Source organism: Anneissia japonica, unplaced genomic scaffold, assembly GCF_011630105.1.
Source record: "Anneissia japonica isolate Jap-2015-1 unplaced genomic scaffold, ASM1163010v1 scaffold1165_len1893470_cov193, whole genome shotgun sequence".
In the NCBI taxonomy this organism is placed as follows: domain Eukaryota; kingdom Metazoa; phylum Echinodermata; class Crinoidea; order Comatulida; family Comatulidae; genus Anneissia; species Anneissia japonica.
In genome coordinates this window covers 1,158,197-1,173,892 of record NW_022709613.1, presented here as the reverse complement: position 1 = coordinate 1,173,892, position 15,696 = coordinate 1,158,197, and the positions used below count along the sequence as shown (strand labels likewise).

At 34.1% G+C, this 15,696-nt stretch overlaps 1 protein-coding gene across 1 annotated transcript in view; it reads left to right on the top strand.

Annotated features, from left to right (window-relative positions):
- Positions 1-15,358, top strand: part of LOC117106822 (coiled-coil domain-containing protein 151-like) — an 18,429-nt gene extending 3,071 nt beyond the window's left edge. Inside the window, exons 4-11 of the mRNA XM_033248289.1 lie at positions 281-508; positions 771-896; positions 1,581-1,724; positions 1,898-2,058; positions 2,979-3,135; positions 5,284-5,439; positions 6,938-7,025; positions 13,379-15,358. Coding sequence (XP_033104180.1) covers positions 281-508; positions 771-896; positions 1,581-1,724; positions 1,898-2,058; positions 2,979-3,135; positions 5,284-5,439; positions 6,938-7,025; positions 13,379-13,512 — 1,194 coding nt within the window. The 3' untranslated portion in view covers positions 13,513-15,358. The remainder of the gene's footprint in view (positions 1-280; positions 509-770; positions 897-1,580; positions 1,725-1,897; positions 2,059-2,978; positions 3,136-5,283; positions 5,440-6,937; positions 7,026-13,378) is intronic.
- The last annotated feature ends 338 nt before the right edge of the window (positions 15,359-15,696 follow it).

The window sequence follows — 15,696 nt, the reverse complement described above, 5'->3', positions numbered from 1 at the left end:
GTCGGGCAGTCAGACCATAAAACATATAAAAATAGGCCCACACCAAGCCAATACATGTCTGTCGCAGTCTGAGAGTGCCATTTTTGGTCATCCAGAGGTTGATATTCTGTAAAAAATTCTCATTTGGGAGGGGTGCCCCCTCTCAACCCCTTCCTCCAGCTCGAGCCTACGAGCTCAAGCCCCCCTGTCGGACAACTTAGCCCCCCAGAAAATATAACCTAGAGCCGCCACTGCTTATATTATTATGTAAAAGTGTCTGGCATTATTATCTTGTTTACAGGCCTTGCGATCACTTGAGAACAGACTTGACAAAGCTGTGCTGAAACTGAATGAAGCGGTGCATATCAATAGCACCTACCATTCCATTCAAGGTCAGATGATCAAAGACAGTCTTACATTTGGTAATGAACTTGACTCGTTAGAAGCAGAGATTGAACAACAAAAGCAGGAGCTGACAGAATTGCAAGCAATGAACAGAGATGCACAGATTTCCAGAGATGCTGCTAAGGTACTGGTTTCTCCCAATAGCCCTCTAATTTGCCCTTTTCCCCCCCCCCCCATTCTGATGTTTGGCAATGCTGCTAAGGTGGCTCTCTAATTATCCATTCTCCTCATTAATATGTTTTTCAATGTGGGAGTTTTAAACCATGTGGTTCCAAGCTATTTCAAATGTTCACTCTCATATGTTTTCTTTTCAGCCTTTGTGTTTTCATCCTTTGTTAATTTTTAATAGTAGTATATTGAATCTTCTTTATATATTATTTATGCAGACTGAACTAGCTAAACACGAGGAGACAGTTTATAGAGAAAGAAGGGAAAGAGAAGAGGCACTTGCAGTACTGAAGAAGCAAGCTGAGGAGAAGAGAGCACATGCAGAGAGGGTTGAGCAAAGAAGGGTAAGCATATTGGGTGTCTGATGTAGAGACCACTTAACACGTATCTTGCTGTTTGGTATCCTGAGAAGGAGTGTATGATATTTAAGATATTTTGCCCCACTCAAACGGCCTAATTTCATGCCTTTCCGCCCATTTTTAATATCCACTCTTGTTATTTAGAGTTTACAAATTTTACACCCCTTTCTTCTATTCATTTGACTAAATTGTTAAATTGTTAGTGGTCTCTGTTTGTGCAGCGAATCGTGGAGATCTTAGGGTCCCCGGTTCAATCCGCATTGCTGCTGTCCTTGTATTTCTGCTGGTTGGCTAAATTGTAAGTTACGATAGCACACCGTGTTTTGGATGAGACGTTTAAGCTGTTGATCCTGTGTGCCTTAGCCCTTGTGCACATTAGAGAACGCAGTACACTCTTTGGAAAAGAGTAAGGGATTGTTTCCCGGTGTACTGGCCAATCACCACCAGAAGGAATCTACTGGATCTTCTTTAGACTTCCGTGGGTAATCCTTGGTGTTTACACTAAATAAATCTATCCATTCATTCTTTGTTTCTTGGACACCATCTGATCAATTTACAAAGAAATAACTGGGGTTCTAAAACAATATATATTTTACTAAAAAATTACTGGAATATTACTTTTTATGAACATTGATGGTAAATTATCTTGTTTTATTGCTCTTGTTACAGCTTGCTCGCTCTTCAATTCAACATGATGACCTTACACCAGAACAGAAGCAGACCATTAGTGGTGAGGATCAAGAGAAGAAGATAAGCACATACGAGGAAGCGTTCCTTACCATCAAAGAAGCAACTGGAGTCTCTGACCTTGGGGTAAGACTTTGTATTTTTAACCACTTCTAGTATTGTGCAGCAATAGATAATTTGTTATATTTTTAGTAATTTTGTTATTCAATTATTTTTAATACATAAATAAATGCACATATTTTGCTTTGTTACTGTGGCATCATTATCATTTTGCTGTTTATTTTAATTGGTTTCAATAGGAAGTTGTACTAAGATTTGAGTCGCAAGGTGACACAACCAAACATCTTGAAGAACTGAAAGAAGGAGGTGAGAAGCAGTTGGTAAGACTCAAAGAGGACAAGGCCAAGTTACAACTGGAGTTTGAGGAGATGAAGTATTCAGGAGAAGCTAAGCTGTCCAGGTAAGCATCTAGCCAAATGGTATACTGGTAGGGATGCCCATCCTTCCAGTTCAGGGTTCTGGGTTTAATCCTGTAATATGAAGAGCATTTTTTCATGGTTAAAACATTTCCCCTCCCCAAGCATCATGAAAGAGCCTGAGTTTAGCTTCAAGAATCCAAAATGTTTAGTTCTACTCTCAAGCAGGCTCGCAATCATTATCGTTACTTTAATTTTTATGGACATTAGTATAAGTATAGTTACTTGTCTTATACTCAATTCACAAAAGACAACTTGTTACATAGAGCATTTTGTTACATAGATTTCCCAAGATATCCTACCGAAATCACCATTCTTTTGCATGAATGCTGCACTTTGCCCACTTGAAATCTAGGTAGTGCTAGAGACCTGTGATGTTTGTTTTTCTTACATTGATATTACACGAGACTCATGGTAGTTTTACACCAAAGATACTAGAAACACAAGATCTCTCGCATAGCAAAAAAAGTGAAGCAGATTTATGTCAAAGCTTTTACGCAACGTGCGCAGTGTCCCCTTCTCTTTCTGCTAATGATGGAAACTCTATCACTAAGAAGTTTTTTTTATATCACTACATGCGCTGCACCCCATTTGTTGTATTCCAACCATGCATTTCAGTGCATGGTGGGAATAAAGTTTTATGTGTAGAGTTCTATCTTGTGTTTCTAGTATCTGTGACGTGCACCTTCCAAACGATGCAATGCAAAATTTCTCCTTGCATACATCATCGCATGTCAATCAGGTATTTTATAAATCTGTTGATGTACATAAAATGCTTAATAGTGCATGAGTATTCATTAATTGATGAGTTCCCCCCACTTGATGGTACTGTAATCAATTTTAAACAACCATAAATCATGTTTCAAAATCATACAACTGGCGTCTCTCATTTGTGCTATTTTAGTGGGCAGAGGATGCTGGAAGAGTTTGAGGGTTATCTGAAGAAAGAGGAGGAGCGACGGGATGGCTCCAAGACGAAGCTGGACAAATGCAGTAAAATTCTTGTCAGTGTTAAATCAGGAGTTGAACATCTTGCAGATAAGCTACAACATCTGAAAGCAGTAAGTCACATGTCTAGAACTTGATTCTTGGATTGGATTGGATTGGACTTATTTGGTGTAAACACCAAGGATAGCCCACGAAAGTCTAGAAGAAGACTTATTTCCAGTGGGGTCCTTCTGGTGGTGATTGGACAGTACACCAGGAGACAATCCCCTACTCTATTCCGAAGAGTGTACTGCATTCTTTAACGTGCACATGGGCCATAAATGCACACGGGACCAACTGCTTAAACGTCTCATCCGAAAGACGGTGCGCTATTGTAACTTGTATTTCAGCCCTCTAGCTGAAACACAAGGAGAGGCAGCGAAGGGAATTGAACTGGGGACCTAGAAATCTCCATGGTTCAGCGCACACACAGTGGCTACCTCCAGATTAGCCGACTGAGCTAAGCTGCTTTCTTTCAACACCAATCATGATTATTATTAAATCATTCTTCTTTATCATATTCAATTCAAATCTTTTATACATTCTGTACAATTAATGGCAGCCGAAGCTAAATTGCAGCATTGTATTTACAAGCTTTCCTACGATAATTATAATATTATTACTAGTTGTGATTTTTTATTATTTATTACTAGTTATATTGAATCATTCATTTTTAAAAACAATAAAAAGAATGTGACATAAAACCCAGGTCATGGTTTAATCAGGTGCATGCAGGATGTGAACAACAAAGATACAAGATAAAACATGATTTTTTTTTATTTTTAAAAAGAAAAAGAAATCAATTACAAGTATTAGCAATTACCCATTCAGGCAAGTGTCTGGCATTTCTAATAGCATAGCTTTTGTTGTTTATTATATGTTTATATAATTATTATTAAACTTTTTTTATTACAGACTTTCAATTATGGTGAAAACTGAAATATAAAAAAATGTATTTGAAAATATTCAATTTACTGACAGTTTACAATGATGAACAATTACAATAAAGTAAATTAATGATAACAATAAGGTGCTAGTCAATGTAAATAATAATATTGATAATAATTAAGTAGTGGAAAGCCTAAATAACTTATATTGTAATTTATATATGCAAGTTTCCTGTAGCTATGATGCCATAACTTGTTATGTGTATATTTAGGAAAGAAAAATTATTTTGAAAAAGAAAAATAGGTAGAAAAAAAGTGTCTTTGAACAAGGATCAAATAAGAACGGTTTGAACCATTCTAAACCATTTATATTTCTGTAGGTAATAAAATGTAACTTTATGAAAACACCTGTGATTTTAATCAAACTATATAATTATGCTGAACCATTTTTTGCTATCTTCTGCCACAAAATATGATGACAAGCCACAGAAAATAAAATGAAGGAACCATGAAATAGAATAATTATTAGTCTTTATCACAATCGTAATAGTATTATAATTATCAAAATATTGTTAAGTTGGAAATTTATGATTCAGAAAATTATTAATCGCCAAACATGGAAAAATCGATAATTGTCTTTCTTACATGACAAAAATGGAGAAAAATGTTGTACCACAAATGTACAATTGAAGCATAAGTATGGCTTAAAATATAATTATGCATTACAATCAGGCCTGAAAAAGTGCATGACACCATAACAGGCAGTCATAGACCTTGTGCATTTCCCCAAAGGAGGAAAAAAGAAAAGTAATATAAATTACAGGCAGTTTATCAAAATAATTTTTGTGGTCATAAGCACTTTTTTAATCAGGCCACATTACATTTTATTAATACCATTATATGGTTTCTATAAAATATACCCTAGAAAACAGGTGGGCAAGGTGCGGCCCGCAGGCTGCATGTGCCCCGACAGTGATTTTTTTGCAGTCCGCGAAAATGAATTAAAAACCCTGTGTGTGCGGCCTGCCAAACTGTTTTGACTAGAAAACAGCTTGTTTTTTACGGCCTGACACCGATCGTCTGTAAATGGGATATTAAAACCTAGAATAAAGTGGTATAAAAGCAGTGCATGAAGGTTTTTGGAAGCAAACTGTAAACATCAAAGTTTGGGTGTGGCTCTCAGTGTTAAATAAAAAACCGATTTTTGTGCCAACCCCTGGCCTAGAAGTTGAAGTTCTCCATGTTAAAATTGAACAATTCAATTATGCAAACAGGTAAAATTATTTTTCTTTGATAAACTAAATTGTAATTAACTCAGTTGTTTTTATTTTTTAGAGCAAAGGTCATGTACCACAAGCCCAACTTTCCCCTGATTCCGATGAGTATGTTCTGGATCTGCTTTCTAGATGCGAGGAGAAGCTGTTGAAACTAATGGAAGATTTTGGCGATAAAGACATTGAAGAAACCTTGGCAACAATGGAACAGGAAGAGGTAATTATAATGTTTAAATCAATGAAAAAAAAAAATGAAAATTACCACTACAACTGTATTTTACCGAGTATGAAAAGAGGGAGGTGGTGCTGGCTACTCAAAATTTTGATGACCACTAGATTCAGCTTATTTTCAAAACACATTCTTAGTTTTAAAAGTTGTTGTGGCTAAAAATAACCTTATATGCCCAATGCTTGTTTGGTGGTGCAGATGCTTTTTATCCGTGGAATATCATGCTTAGGAAACTTCATTGCTAGTCTTTACAGGAGGATGTCTAAACAGTTCAGGCGCATTCAGTTTTTGAAAATTGTATATACCCTGGGCTTATATTCAGATGAAGGCTAGTAGTATCTGAAATGAAGACTATAGAGGGCGTTGGCTTCTATAATCAAGGCTTATATACTTGGTAAAATAGGTATTACTTAATAAGTAACTGCTACTAGTAGTACCAGTACTAATGCTGTGTTTTACTGTTTCAGTTGATCTGTGTTGTGAAGGGTTTTTGTGCAATCATTCTTTGATTTAATACGAGATAGAAGAATGCCAGTCTAATGGCATCCTCTTAGCTATTTCGAAATTTGAAATATTCATTAACTTAATGCACGGTAATCTGTAGTGAGTTATTGGTAGGGTTCCTGAACGCCTAATTACACAATCTCTACCTCAGCACATGACAAGAAAATGTATCTTTAAAGCAGTCAAATGGTTGAAAGAGGGGAAAAAAGAGAAGACAGTGTTATTAATTGTAAAGCAAATGTGACCGTCGATGAGAATTGATTGCCTCAAGTTGTAATCTACGGGGAACTGAGTGGCAAGAGTAATTGGAATGTGGACGCATCCTGTAATCCGTCAACTTACTCGAAAGTCCACAAATCAATGTCTCTCAGCAAGCGCCATGATTTATGTTTAACAAGATTGCTAATGAAAAATCATCGGCATTAATATTAGTATTTTGTTCGTGAATTTTATTTGACTTCCATATCATGTATGTATCATAATATGTGTGTATACTACCGGAATACACACATACTTGGTGTACGTTTATAAACTATATGTCTGTACCAAATACATCTTCTTTTTTTTTACACACCGTTACAATTTGTGTTTGATATGTGTTAATGTATCACACATATACTTAACTTATTTATTGTATATTGGACCACCTATATACTTTGTAAATGTGTTTACTCATGTATAATCACACATGTGTGTCCTGTAGGTGTATGTGCATTTTGTATACACTACTGTATGTTTTTGAGCATGATTTTATATCACACATACATAGGTATACATAAACATACAAATATATGCTAGGGTCTATATGGTGTTTACAACACTTGTGCATCATACCTTTTTTGTTACACAACCTATGTTTTAAACAATATAAAATAAGTGTTATGCTACCTTCTGATTCAAACAAAGTGCATTTTTTTTTTTCAAATAAAGGATAATTTCATATGTAATATTTAATTTATAAATTAATAATTATTTTTACTAGTACCATGCTGGCTATGAGACAAACCTTCCACAATACAACACACGTATCAAGTTGCCAACTACCCAGCAGCGGGACAACGTATATGACGGTAAGTCTACCTCCCTCTATTTCAGCGTTCCCCATACAAATCTACAGTGTCTAATCACCATCTTTTCATACAAAGGATGGCTCTCTTTCCCTACGGCGAAAAAATATTAGTGCAGCACTTAGTGATCAAGCCATGTACTCAGCAACAATCATACAGATGTTAGCAAGAAAATATTAAGTGCTTTCTATCCACATATCATTTATTATACACTCCGTTAATGGCTGATTTTGTTGGTGTGTATAGAATGACTTGGATATATTATATGTAAATACTTTTAGAGAATGTTTTGGTATTATCCACCTAGGGGGCACTTTAGTAGAATAATAAATTTAGTGGGTAGAGAGCTTTTACTATGCATGTCATCGGGAATGCACGTCAATACATTTCATTACTTTAATCTGTTTAAATCCTGGATTAAATTATTTGCAATTCCATATCTATTTCTCTTTGCATAATTCATTTTGTCATTTATTTTTATATCTCATCTGTTATTGAGCCTTTAATTGCTTTCATTTCTAAATGATTTTGTTTTTATCTTATTTCTTTCAATGTTATTGCATGCAATATACTACTGAGTAACATATATAAATCTTCTTTTTATTTTCATTTAATTTCTTCTTCCTTTCATCTCAGTTGTCAATTCTGCTGATTATTTGAAATTTATTGATGAATGTTATCATGATTTTACACCTGAAAAACATGCAGGTATTTAATCAAATAATTTAGTAGCTGCATATTCGTAAGCATTGGTTTTTGTAATTTTGCGCTGATCTATCTGTTACAGTGTAAGTTATGCTTATGTCTGGTTTCTGATGACCTGTTCAGAGTCTAAGCAGGTTACCTGTTCTCAAACAATATTGAACTCTTTGTTTGCTTAATTAAGATGCTAGCGCCCTCAATTGTTTTGATTTAATTCTGGCACCATACTGCATAAAAGCAAACTGGTTGAAAAAATAAATGAAAATGGATATACTGTAATAGCAAACATGGTATATATATTCTGATCTTTTTATATCTTTATATTTATTCCATGGTTTATCTACTTAAAGCAATTTTTAGGTCTTTATACTGTATTTTATGCTGTATTGTATTCTGATGTTTGGCTTTTTAATCTTTGTACATATTTTTTATTATGCCAAATAAAAAAACCAAATCAATTCAAATACCTTTAATCTTGCTTACGCTTTTGCTTGATACATATAATACCCTCACAATATTTGGGTTATTATGCTAGCCCATAGCATCATGCTCTTATCCGCTTTTCGCTACTTGGAACTGGGGATAAGCTCCTGCCCATATTGAGCCCCATGGCTTGACAAGGAATTACCTTTTTTTATGCTTAGCCCATAAGAATCAGTTTGGTTCAATGATGAATACCCTCAATAAATATGATATTGCAATCAATACCGTGCAAACCTTTGGTCTAATAATAATGATGCGGCTTAATACAACTTGTGCCAATGTCTGCGGTTTTTATTACTACCCCGGTGACTTGATTAAACACCTATAGAACATATACTGTACTCAACTTATTATAATTATGCTGTATGTAGTAATCCAGGCATTAACATTCAAACTTACCAGGTACGTACTTATACTCTTGGGTGGGAATAGAATACATAAATATACTACTGTATTTTTTCACCTAGGACACGATCAATTTACCAGTTTCAGACACAAACTCCGATATCTTGATTTGTGTACAACAAAATTTGCCTGCCATACGCTCCACAACTAACCTATGATTAATATCTGTTTACTGTATGATGATAGTGCCCTCTATTACTAGAACAAACTATTCACTTGGGTACCAAGTTGTGAGAAACCACTGTGGTTTAATGAATTTTCTAACACATATTATTGTATTTTGCTGTGATGCCAAATTCCAGCTAAAGTTAGGGAGACAATTGATAAAGTAAACACTGAACCAAGGAACTTGGATTGGAAGGAAGCAACTTAACCAAAAAACCACAGTTATGGAAGGAGAACCTAAGTAGCAAAAGTGAAACAATTGTAAAAGACATGCTTGATTTGTTAATGATTTTTAAGAAAAAAACCAAGGAGAGCCCAACATACTTGTATAATGTTTAGATAGACAACTTTTTAAGTGTAAATAATAATAATAATAATCATAATCATAATAATGAATTTTTCATGCTTAAACCATTGATTTTGGCCCTGGTTAACCATCTGAAATGATTATTTTTAGTTGAATAACATTATATCCATGTACTATGCTGAAGCATTTTTCCCATTACTGTAGCAAAATTATATTTGAAGCACTCCTGTTCACCGAATACAAGATTGGCAACTCTGTCTGATGAATATATAATACCAAAGATAATTTGATCATCATAAGAGGTTTTTTTTTTTAATCCACTAATTTAATGAAATCATAAACGTCTACGTAATAATGATAATTAGTTCCAAGAGGTAGCGAAGGAAATTTTGAAGTTTACATTAATCATTAATACTCATTAACCTTTATTTAAATAATTAAATATAAATTCATTAAACTTGAATGAAAGCATAGACAGATAGCTGTGTAAGCCTATTGTTAATGCCTATATACATTGACTAATTTCAATGAAGTTTAAATTAATCTCTGCCTCTCTTGATTGGAAAAACCTTTAAACCTACTGAAAGCAATGCTGCTGATGTGGTTGGCATTTGTTGCTTTAATTTGTCTTTTAAATATGTTCTACATTGCTTTTATATGAACCTTTTGTTCATATTATTAAGTTCATTTTGTTATGAGTACAATTCACATAGTGAAGCTTATACTTCGGAATCATCAATTCTGTATAACCAATAACTGTTCAGCTAAGCCCTGCCACTTTAAAGTATTCAAGTATTTTTATTCTCTGGCCCCACAAACTGACAGCCATGTGTAGAGAAACAAGGCTGAGTGGGAAACTGTAAGTAAGCTCTTGTGTGTTTGTGGGGAGCACTTATTCCTGGCCCCGCCTTATTGAACACAAAGGTTGACTGGTCAGTTGTTTAGTTTCGGTCGACACACTCTGAAGGCTGAATACAAAGAAATTCGTCCAGTATCAACCATGCCTGCCAGGCATTAGGTTTTATACTTGTTTTTGTTGATGACACACTTAGAGTGCTAGCTAAACCTAATAATTTTCATCACATCCTACGTCACTTTAACGCTTTTCATAAACAGATTAATTTTACCTTTGATTCTGGAGAAGTTTATTGAACTTAAGTGTTTTTGGAGTAAAATGTTTTTGTTGTTGCAAGAACCCAGGAGTTTGGGATTGGAAGGCAAGTAATGAAGACCATAGTGCCCCTGTTTAGTCCTACATATCACACTGCCAATGTTGTTGTGCATGTTACTATATTTTGGTTGTACTGTCGTTTCCTGTTTTAGTATGTCCATGTTGCTACAGTCTGTTGTTTGATGATAGTACTACATCCTCACACTGCCACAATTCATGTGGCATAGCGGAGATGCTGCTACAGTTCTTTTACTGCTTAGTTTTGACATATTCATAATTGTTTGAACTGCCACATGTGCAGACTCTGTGCTACAAATCTTTTCATTTCCCTATTTATAACCGCATTGCCACTTATTTATTTTATTGTATAAGTTGCAACCAATAGACGGATTTCGACGTTAAGATTAATGGCACACGCGTAGCTGTTAGTCATCCTTTCTTCACGTTTGTAACCAATAAAAAATAGCATAGCATCCAACGAAGAGGCAATTGATGCGCATAACCCCCAAGCATACCCTACAAATAATACTAAGATCAAAAGTAAATTGACAAGAATGCTCACCCATCTGACGTGATGGTACATCATAAGCCTTCGTGCCTGTTCCTTTTAACTCTCCCCATAGTGTTCATTTTAAGATGCTCTAGAGATCAAGCTAGAAATGAACTAACGGTCCCAGTTGTAATGATGTAGACGTTTTAAAAGTTGCCTCCATTAAAAACATTTCAAATTGCTTGTCAACACGAAATTTAATCTGTATTGTGACATCTGATATGTGGGTTTGTCATAGATAGTTCTTTTACCTTTTCTGATATGTAGGTGGCTTGGGTATAAAATCCCTCACTACAATTATCCATGGCATTTTACAATTATGTTTCTTCTTAACATGTCCTTATTTTGCAGTTTTTATTTCTTTGCGTATCAGATTTTATTCCTTTTCTAATTATATCCACATTGTTATATTTTTTATTTAATTTTCATCCTGTATTTTTAAGGATTAAAATAATACAGAATATTACTTAGATGATAAATGAATGAAATGTAACAATACCAAAAAGAAAAAATGTTGAATTACTGTACAGTATATAATTTCTATAATTCCGATTATTGTAAAGGTAATAAAAACTACAAATGACACTAATTTAAGTTGAAATTGTAATGGTAATTATTGTAATTTTAATTAAAATGAATAATTAATATCAGTAGGGGTAAATTAAAATTTTAATGGACATGTACTCACCTATAGCTTCAGTATTGGCTGACAATTTATTCATACAAAATACTGTATTTATAATTGATAATTCATGTTTTGTTTTTTTTAATTCAGAAGGAGTTTGCTCATTAAAAAAAAAGACATTATAAAACTTGTCAAAAATAACCAATTGAAATTGTGTAACTTATTTAATAATAATTATTGTATATTTTGTGTTCAATATTAAAGCAAGTGTAAAAAACTATAACATTTTCCATAACATATTTCCAATGAGGGTGCAGAGATAAGGGATTGGACGAGCTGGACAACAGTTTGAAACTTATCAATGTCATTCTTGCTTGTGTCTTTGGATAAAGACACTTTGCTCTAACTACCTTATCTTTCGGATGGGGCGTTGAGATTTTGGTTTTGTGTGGACAATAGTACATTTGCATAAAAAAAACTCATTACATTACTCAAAAAGAGTAGGGGATGTACTGACCATAGTAGATGCAGCACTCCAGTCGCTGTGGGTCCCTGAGGCCTTATCTGTATCTGTATGAGATACTGCACTGGGCCTCAATGTAAAGCGTGCAGGCACAGATGGTATTGCGAATGTTGTGTAAGAAACAGATCGTCACACCAGAGAGCCAGTAGCCAAAATTATTATTATTATTATTATTATTATTATTATTATTATTATTATTATTATTATTATTATTATTATTATTATTATTATTATTATTATTATTATTATTGCCTACCTGAACATCTTTTTTGATTTTTTTGCAATGACCATATATATGGTAAACTTTTTATGTAAAAGTATATATACATATAAAGTTTACTGTTATAAAGAATGAATGAATTGAATTGAGTGTATAAATAAGAAGCTCTAATGAAGTTTCTATCTCTTTATTGGTTCAGTCATTCAAGCCATACAAACATAAAATATTTATGCTTTTGTTCACCAAAAGAACAATTCTTTCTTTATTGATTCATTTGTAGTAAACATTTTTTGTTAAGATATTGAATAGAAAATTAGGTAGGATGCCATTCAAATACAATTACAAGCATATCAATAAACTTCACAGGATACAATGGTATTACTATTTATGTTTATTGATTTCTCCAGATGTATTATTTTATTCAAGCCATAAATAATGTTACTGTACCTTACACAAAATATAATTTGTTTCTATCATTGTTATGCTCACTAACTGTTAATAACAAAAATGTATGTTGAATTGAATCATGAAAATTTTATTGACGATAGAAGACTAATATTGTTAAGCAACCAGATATTGAGAATTAATTCTCACCTGTTCGCCGTCCATAAAATAGAATTTATCAAGATGTTATTGTTTTTCTTTCAATATTTATTTAGCTTTTGTGGATCGTACTGTAATTTATTATCATCCTCTACAAAGGGATCCGAAGCTGTTGCTACAATTTTAAAGCGACAGTGTTATTTGGTGTTAATATGATATCATTCTGAGCTCACTTTTAAATTGGCACATCTAATTGGCTGATGTTACAGACATGATGACAGTATAAGGTGTTTATTGTAACTTTTGCACTATTACTCTACTTGGTCTACTGACAACTAAGAGTACTGTATTACTAAAACTGTACAACTACTACTACTGCGGCTAAGCTACTTCTGCTACTGCCACCACTGCACCTACTGCAGCTGCAGTTTACTACTGCTGCTTCTACTGCTGTTTCTACTGCTGCTTCTACTGCTGCTGCTGCCAAGGCTGCATCTGCTGCTACTAAAACTCTACTTCTGTTTAACATCAATCCGTGCACTACCACTTTAAAGCTTCTGTGCTTTAAATTTACTGTTGGTTAACTTGGATGTTATTGCAAATGAATTTGGTGTGTTTTGTTAAAGTTAATACATGGTCTTGTGTTTGTTTTAATAATGCAGATGAAGAAGATAGCGGTGAGGATGAAGATATCGTGACTCGGGATAAATTGAAAAAACAAGCACAGTCAATAGTGGACTCAAAGACGAAGAAGCACAAAGTGCGGGCCCGCAAGAAGAAAAGCAAAGCAAAATAAGCAGAAATGATCTGAAAATTTAACTTAATAAATAACTTGTTAAGAATTCATTAACTAATATGATATACTTGGTTGCCATTGATTAACTCTGTCCATCTTATATTGACATAATGTACTCTCGAGAAAATAAGTGTAAAATTTGTATAGTAAATTACTGTTTATTCTTAGTGTATAAATACACTAAGCCTAAACTTAGAAGAATCAATTATGCATTACAAAATAGTGATGCCTATCATACAACAGCATAAATTGTTAATTTGTTATTATTGAATTCATAATTATGATGATGGTTATTATAATTTATTCTTTTGTTGTGAAATATATTGTTAGTATTTTTATTCAACATTGACTCACAATGGACCTTTTGCTAATTCGCAGTCCTTCAATATTGTTGCTGATGCTCCACAAAACGCCAGTGTAAACGTACGTAAACACATGCATTTGAGGGACAACGTGTGCTTGTAGGATGTGCGCATAATCCACAGCCTGTTCTAATTGGTCTGTGGTTAAGTTTGATTGACATTCTGGAAAGGTTCATTTACAGGATGGAAACGATTCTCCATAAACTTATGAGTTATTGAGGAGTGGACTTAATTTTGGTCACGAAAAAATTTTGACAGGATTTAAGTATTGATAATATAATATTGTAATGTTACGTAGACTACACAGAAAGTTAGCATAAGAAAAGAATAAAATAATAAGTTCAGAATCATAAAGCAGTCTGGCTGATATTCGGAAGATATAAACTTTGTGCCTTCTAAACTTCTTTCCATAAGAAACTTCCAGAATCAGGTCTATATCGTCAACTTATACGATCGTAACTTTCTTTATTTGAGTATCTTGGGATCACGTGGTCTCTCTGAGTGGTCGTATTATGACAGATGTGACCCTCGTAGTCCCTACGGTGGTTATCCAGTTGTCTTTAAGCACCGTACTGGGTCTATCATCTCTTCGTTAAACCATTAGAAATATCCATCGGCGTAACGCACACGTTTACTTGCTGTAAAAAAAATGTCCTTGCTTTCTGTTTTATTCACTTGCGTATGTAGACAAGAAGTTCAGTTCCGTATCCCACAAGACATCCCCATTGTATAATATTTTGTTTTGTAACTGTTATCAAGAACATCGATAAAGCGTTGACAGGTTTAATATTTTTTTATGACTGGTAAATGTAACGAGAGATCCCGTCAGAATAATATTCAACAAACGCAAAATAATAAAACAAAAATAAATAAAAAAAATTACTTAAATAGACCTACTTATAAATATTTTCTTGTTCTATGACAGCTAAGTTTTCCGGCCACTTAAAAAATATATATAAATATTTATAACAATTCAATTTATGTCTTAAGAATTTAAAGTTTTTTTTATTTTATTGATGAGGATGAAAGCGCTTGGAATACGTTTGACGTTGGTACGATTTTATGCAATTTTTGTTAAATCTCTGAGAACATTCCCTTAATAGATGGAAAATAAGTGACAAAATGCAGCGACTTACCACTTTCGTTCCACACGTTCATACAAAAACGAAATGTTAATGGGAAAAATATGTAAAGATGGTTTTATTTTATTAAGCTGCATCATATTATAAGGTTGAGGACCCATTATGCAGTGAACGGTAATCTGTTAATAACATAAATGAACGTGAATCATTGCGGAGTCATTGCCACATTTACAATCTCGCTTATTTAATGATTTTCAAACGTTGAAATTGTAGTTCGTAAGTGTATGTTGTTTTCTAATATTAAAGTTACTCTAAATTTCACTGTAAGATGCTCTTTTGGAGCCAGCATGCAGCAACTTGTATCAATGAGATTCATTGAATAAAACATCCGTCCTTCCATCATTTGTCTTCTCTTCAATTATTTTCAATGTAGACGTCATCTAATCATGTGTGTGTGCGTTCAGATGCACGGGCGTCGCCAAAATATTTTTTACGTGCGTCCAAATGTGTTTGTGTCGCCTAAAGCCGATAGTCGTCGGCCGACGTAATTCTATCAGAACTTCGCAACGCGGCCTGGCGTGCGCAACGGATCGTTGCTCAGACGTCATCGTCGCTCAGACTGCCCCCGATAGTCAGCAGACGGTGTTACGTCGCTAAACGCTCACGAACAGCGGAATGGACTCGTACGACACAGTGTGTGTACCTAGTGTACATGGGTTGAATGCGTGCGTCATATCAGC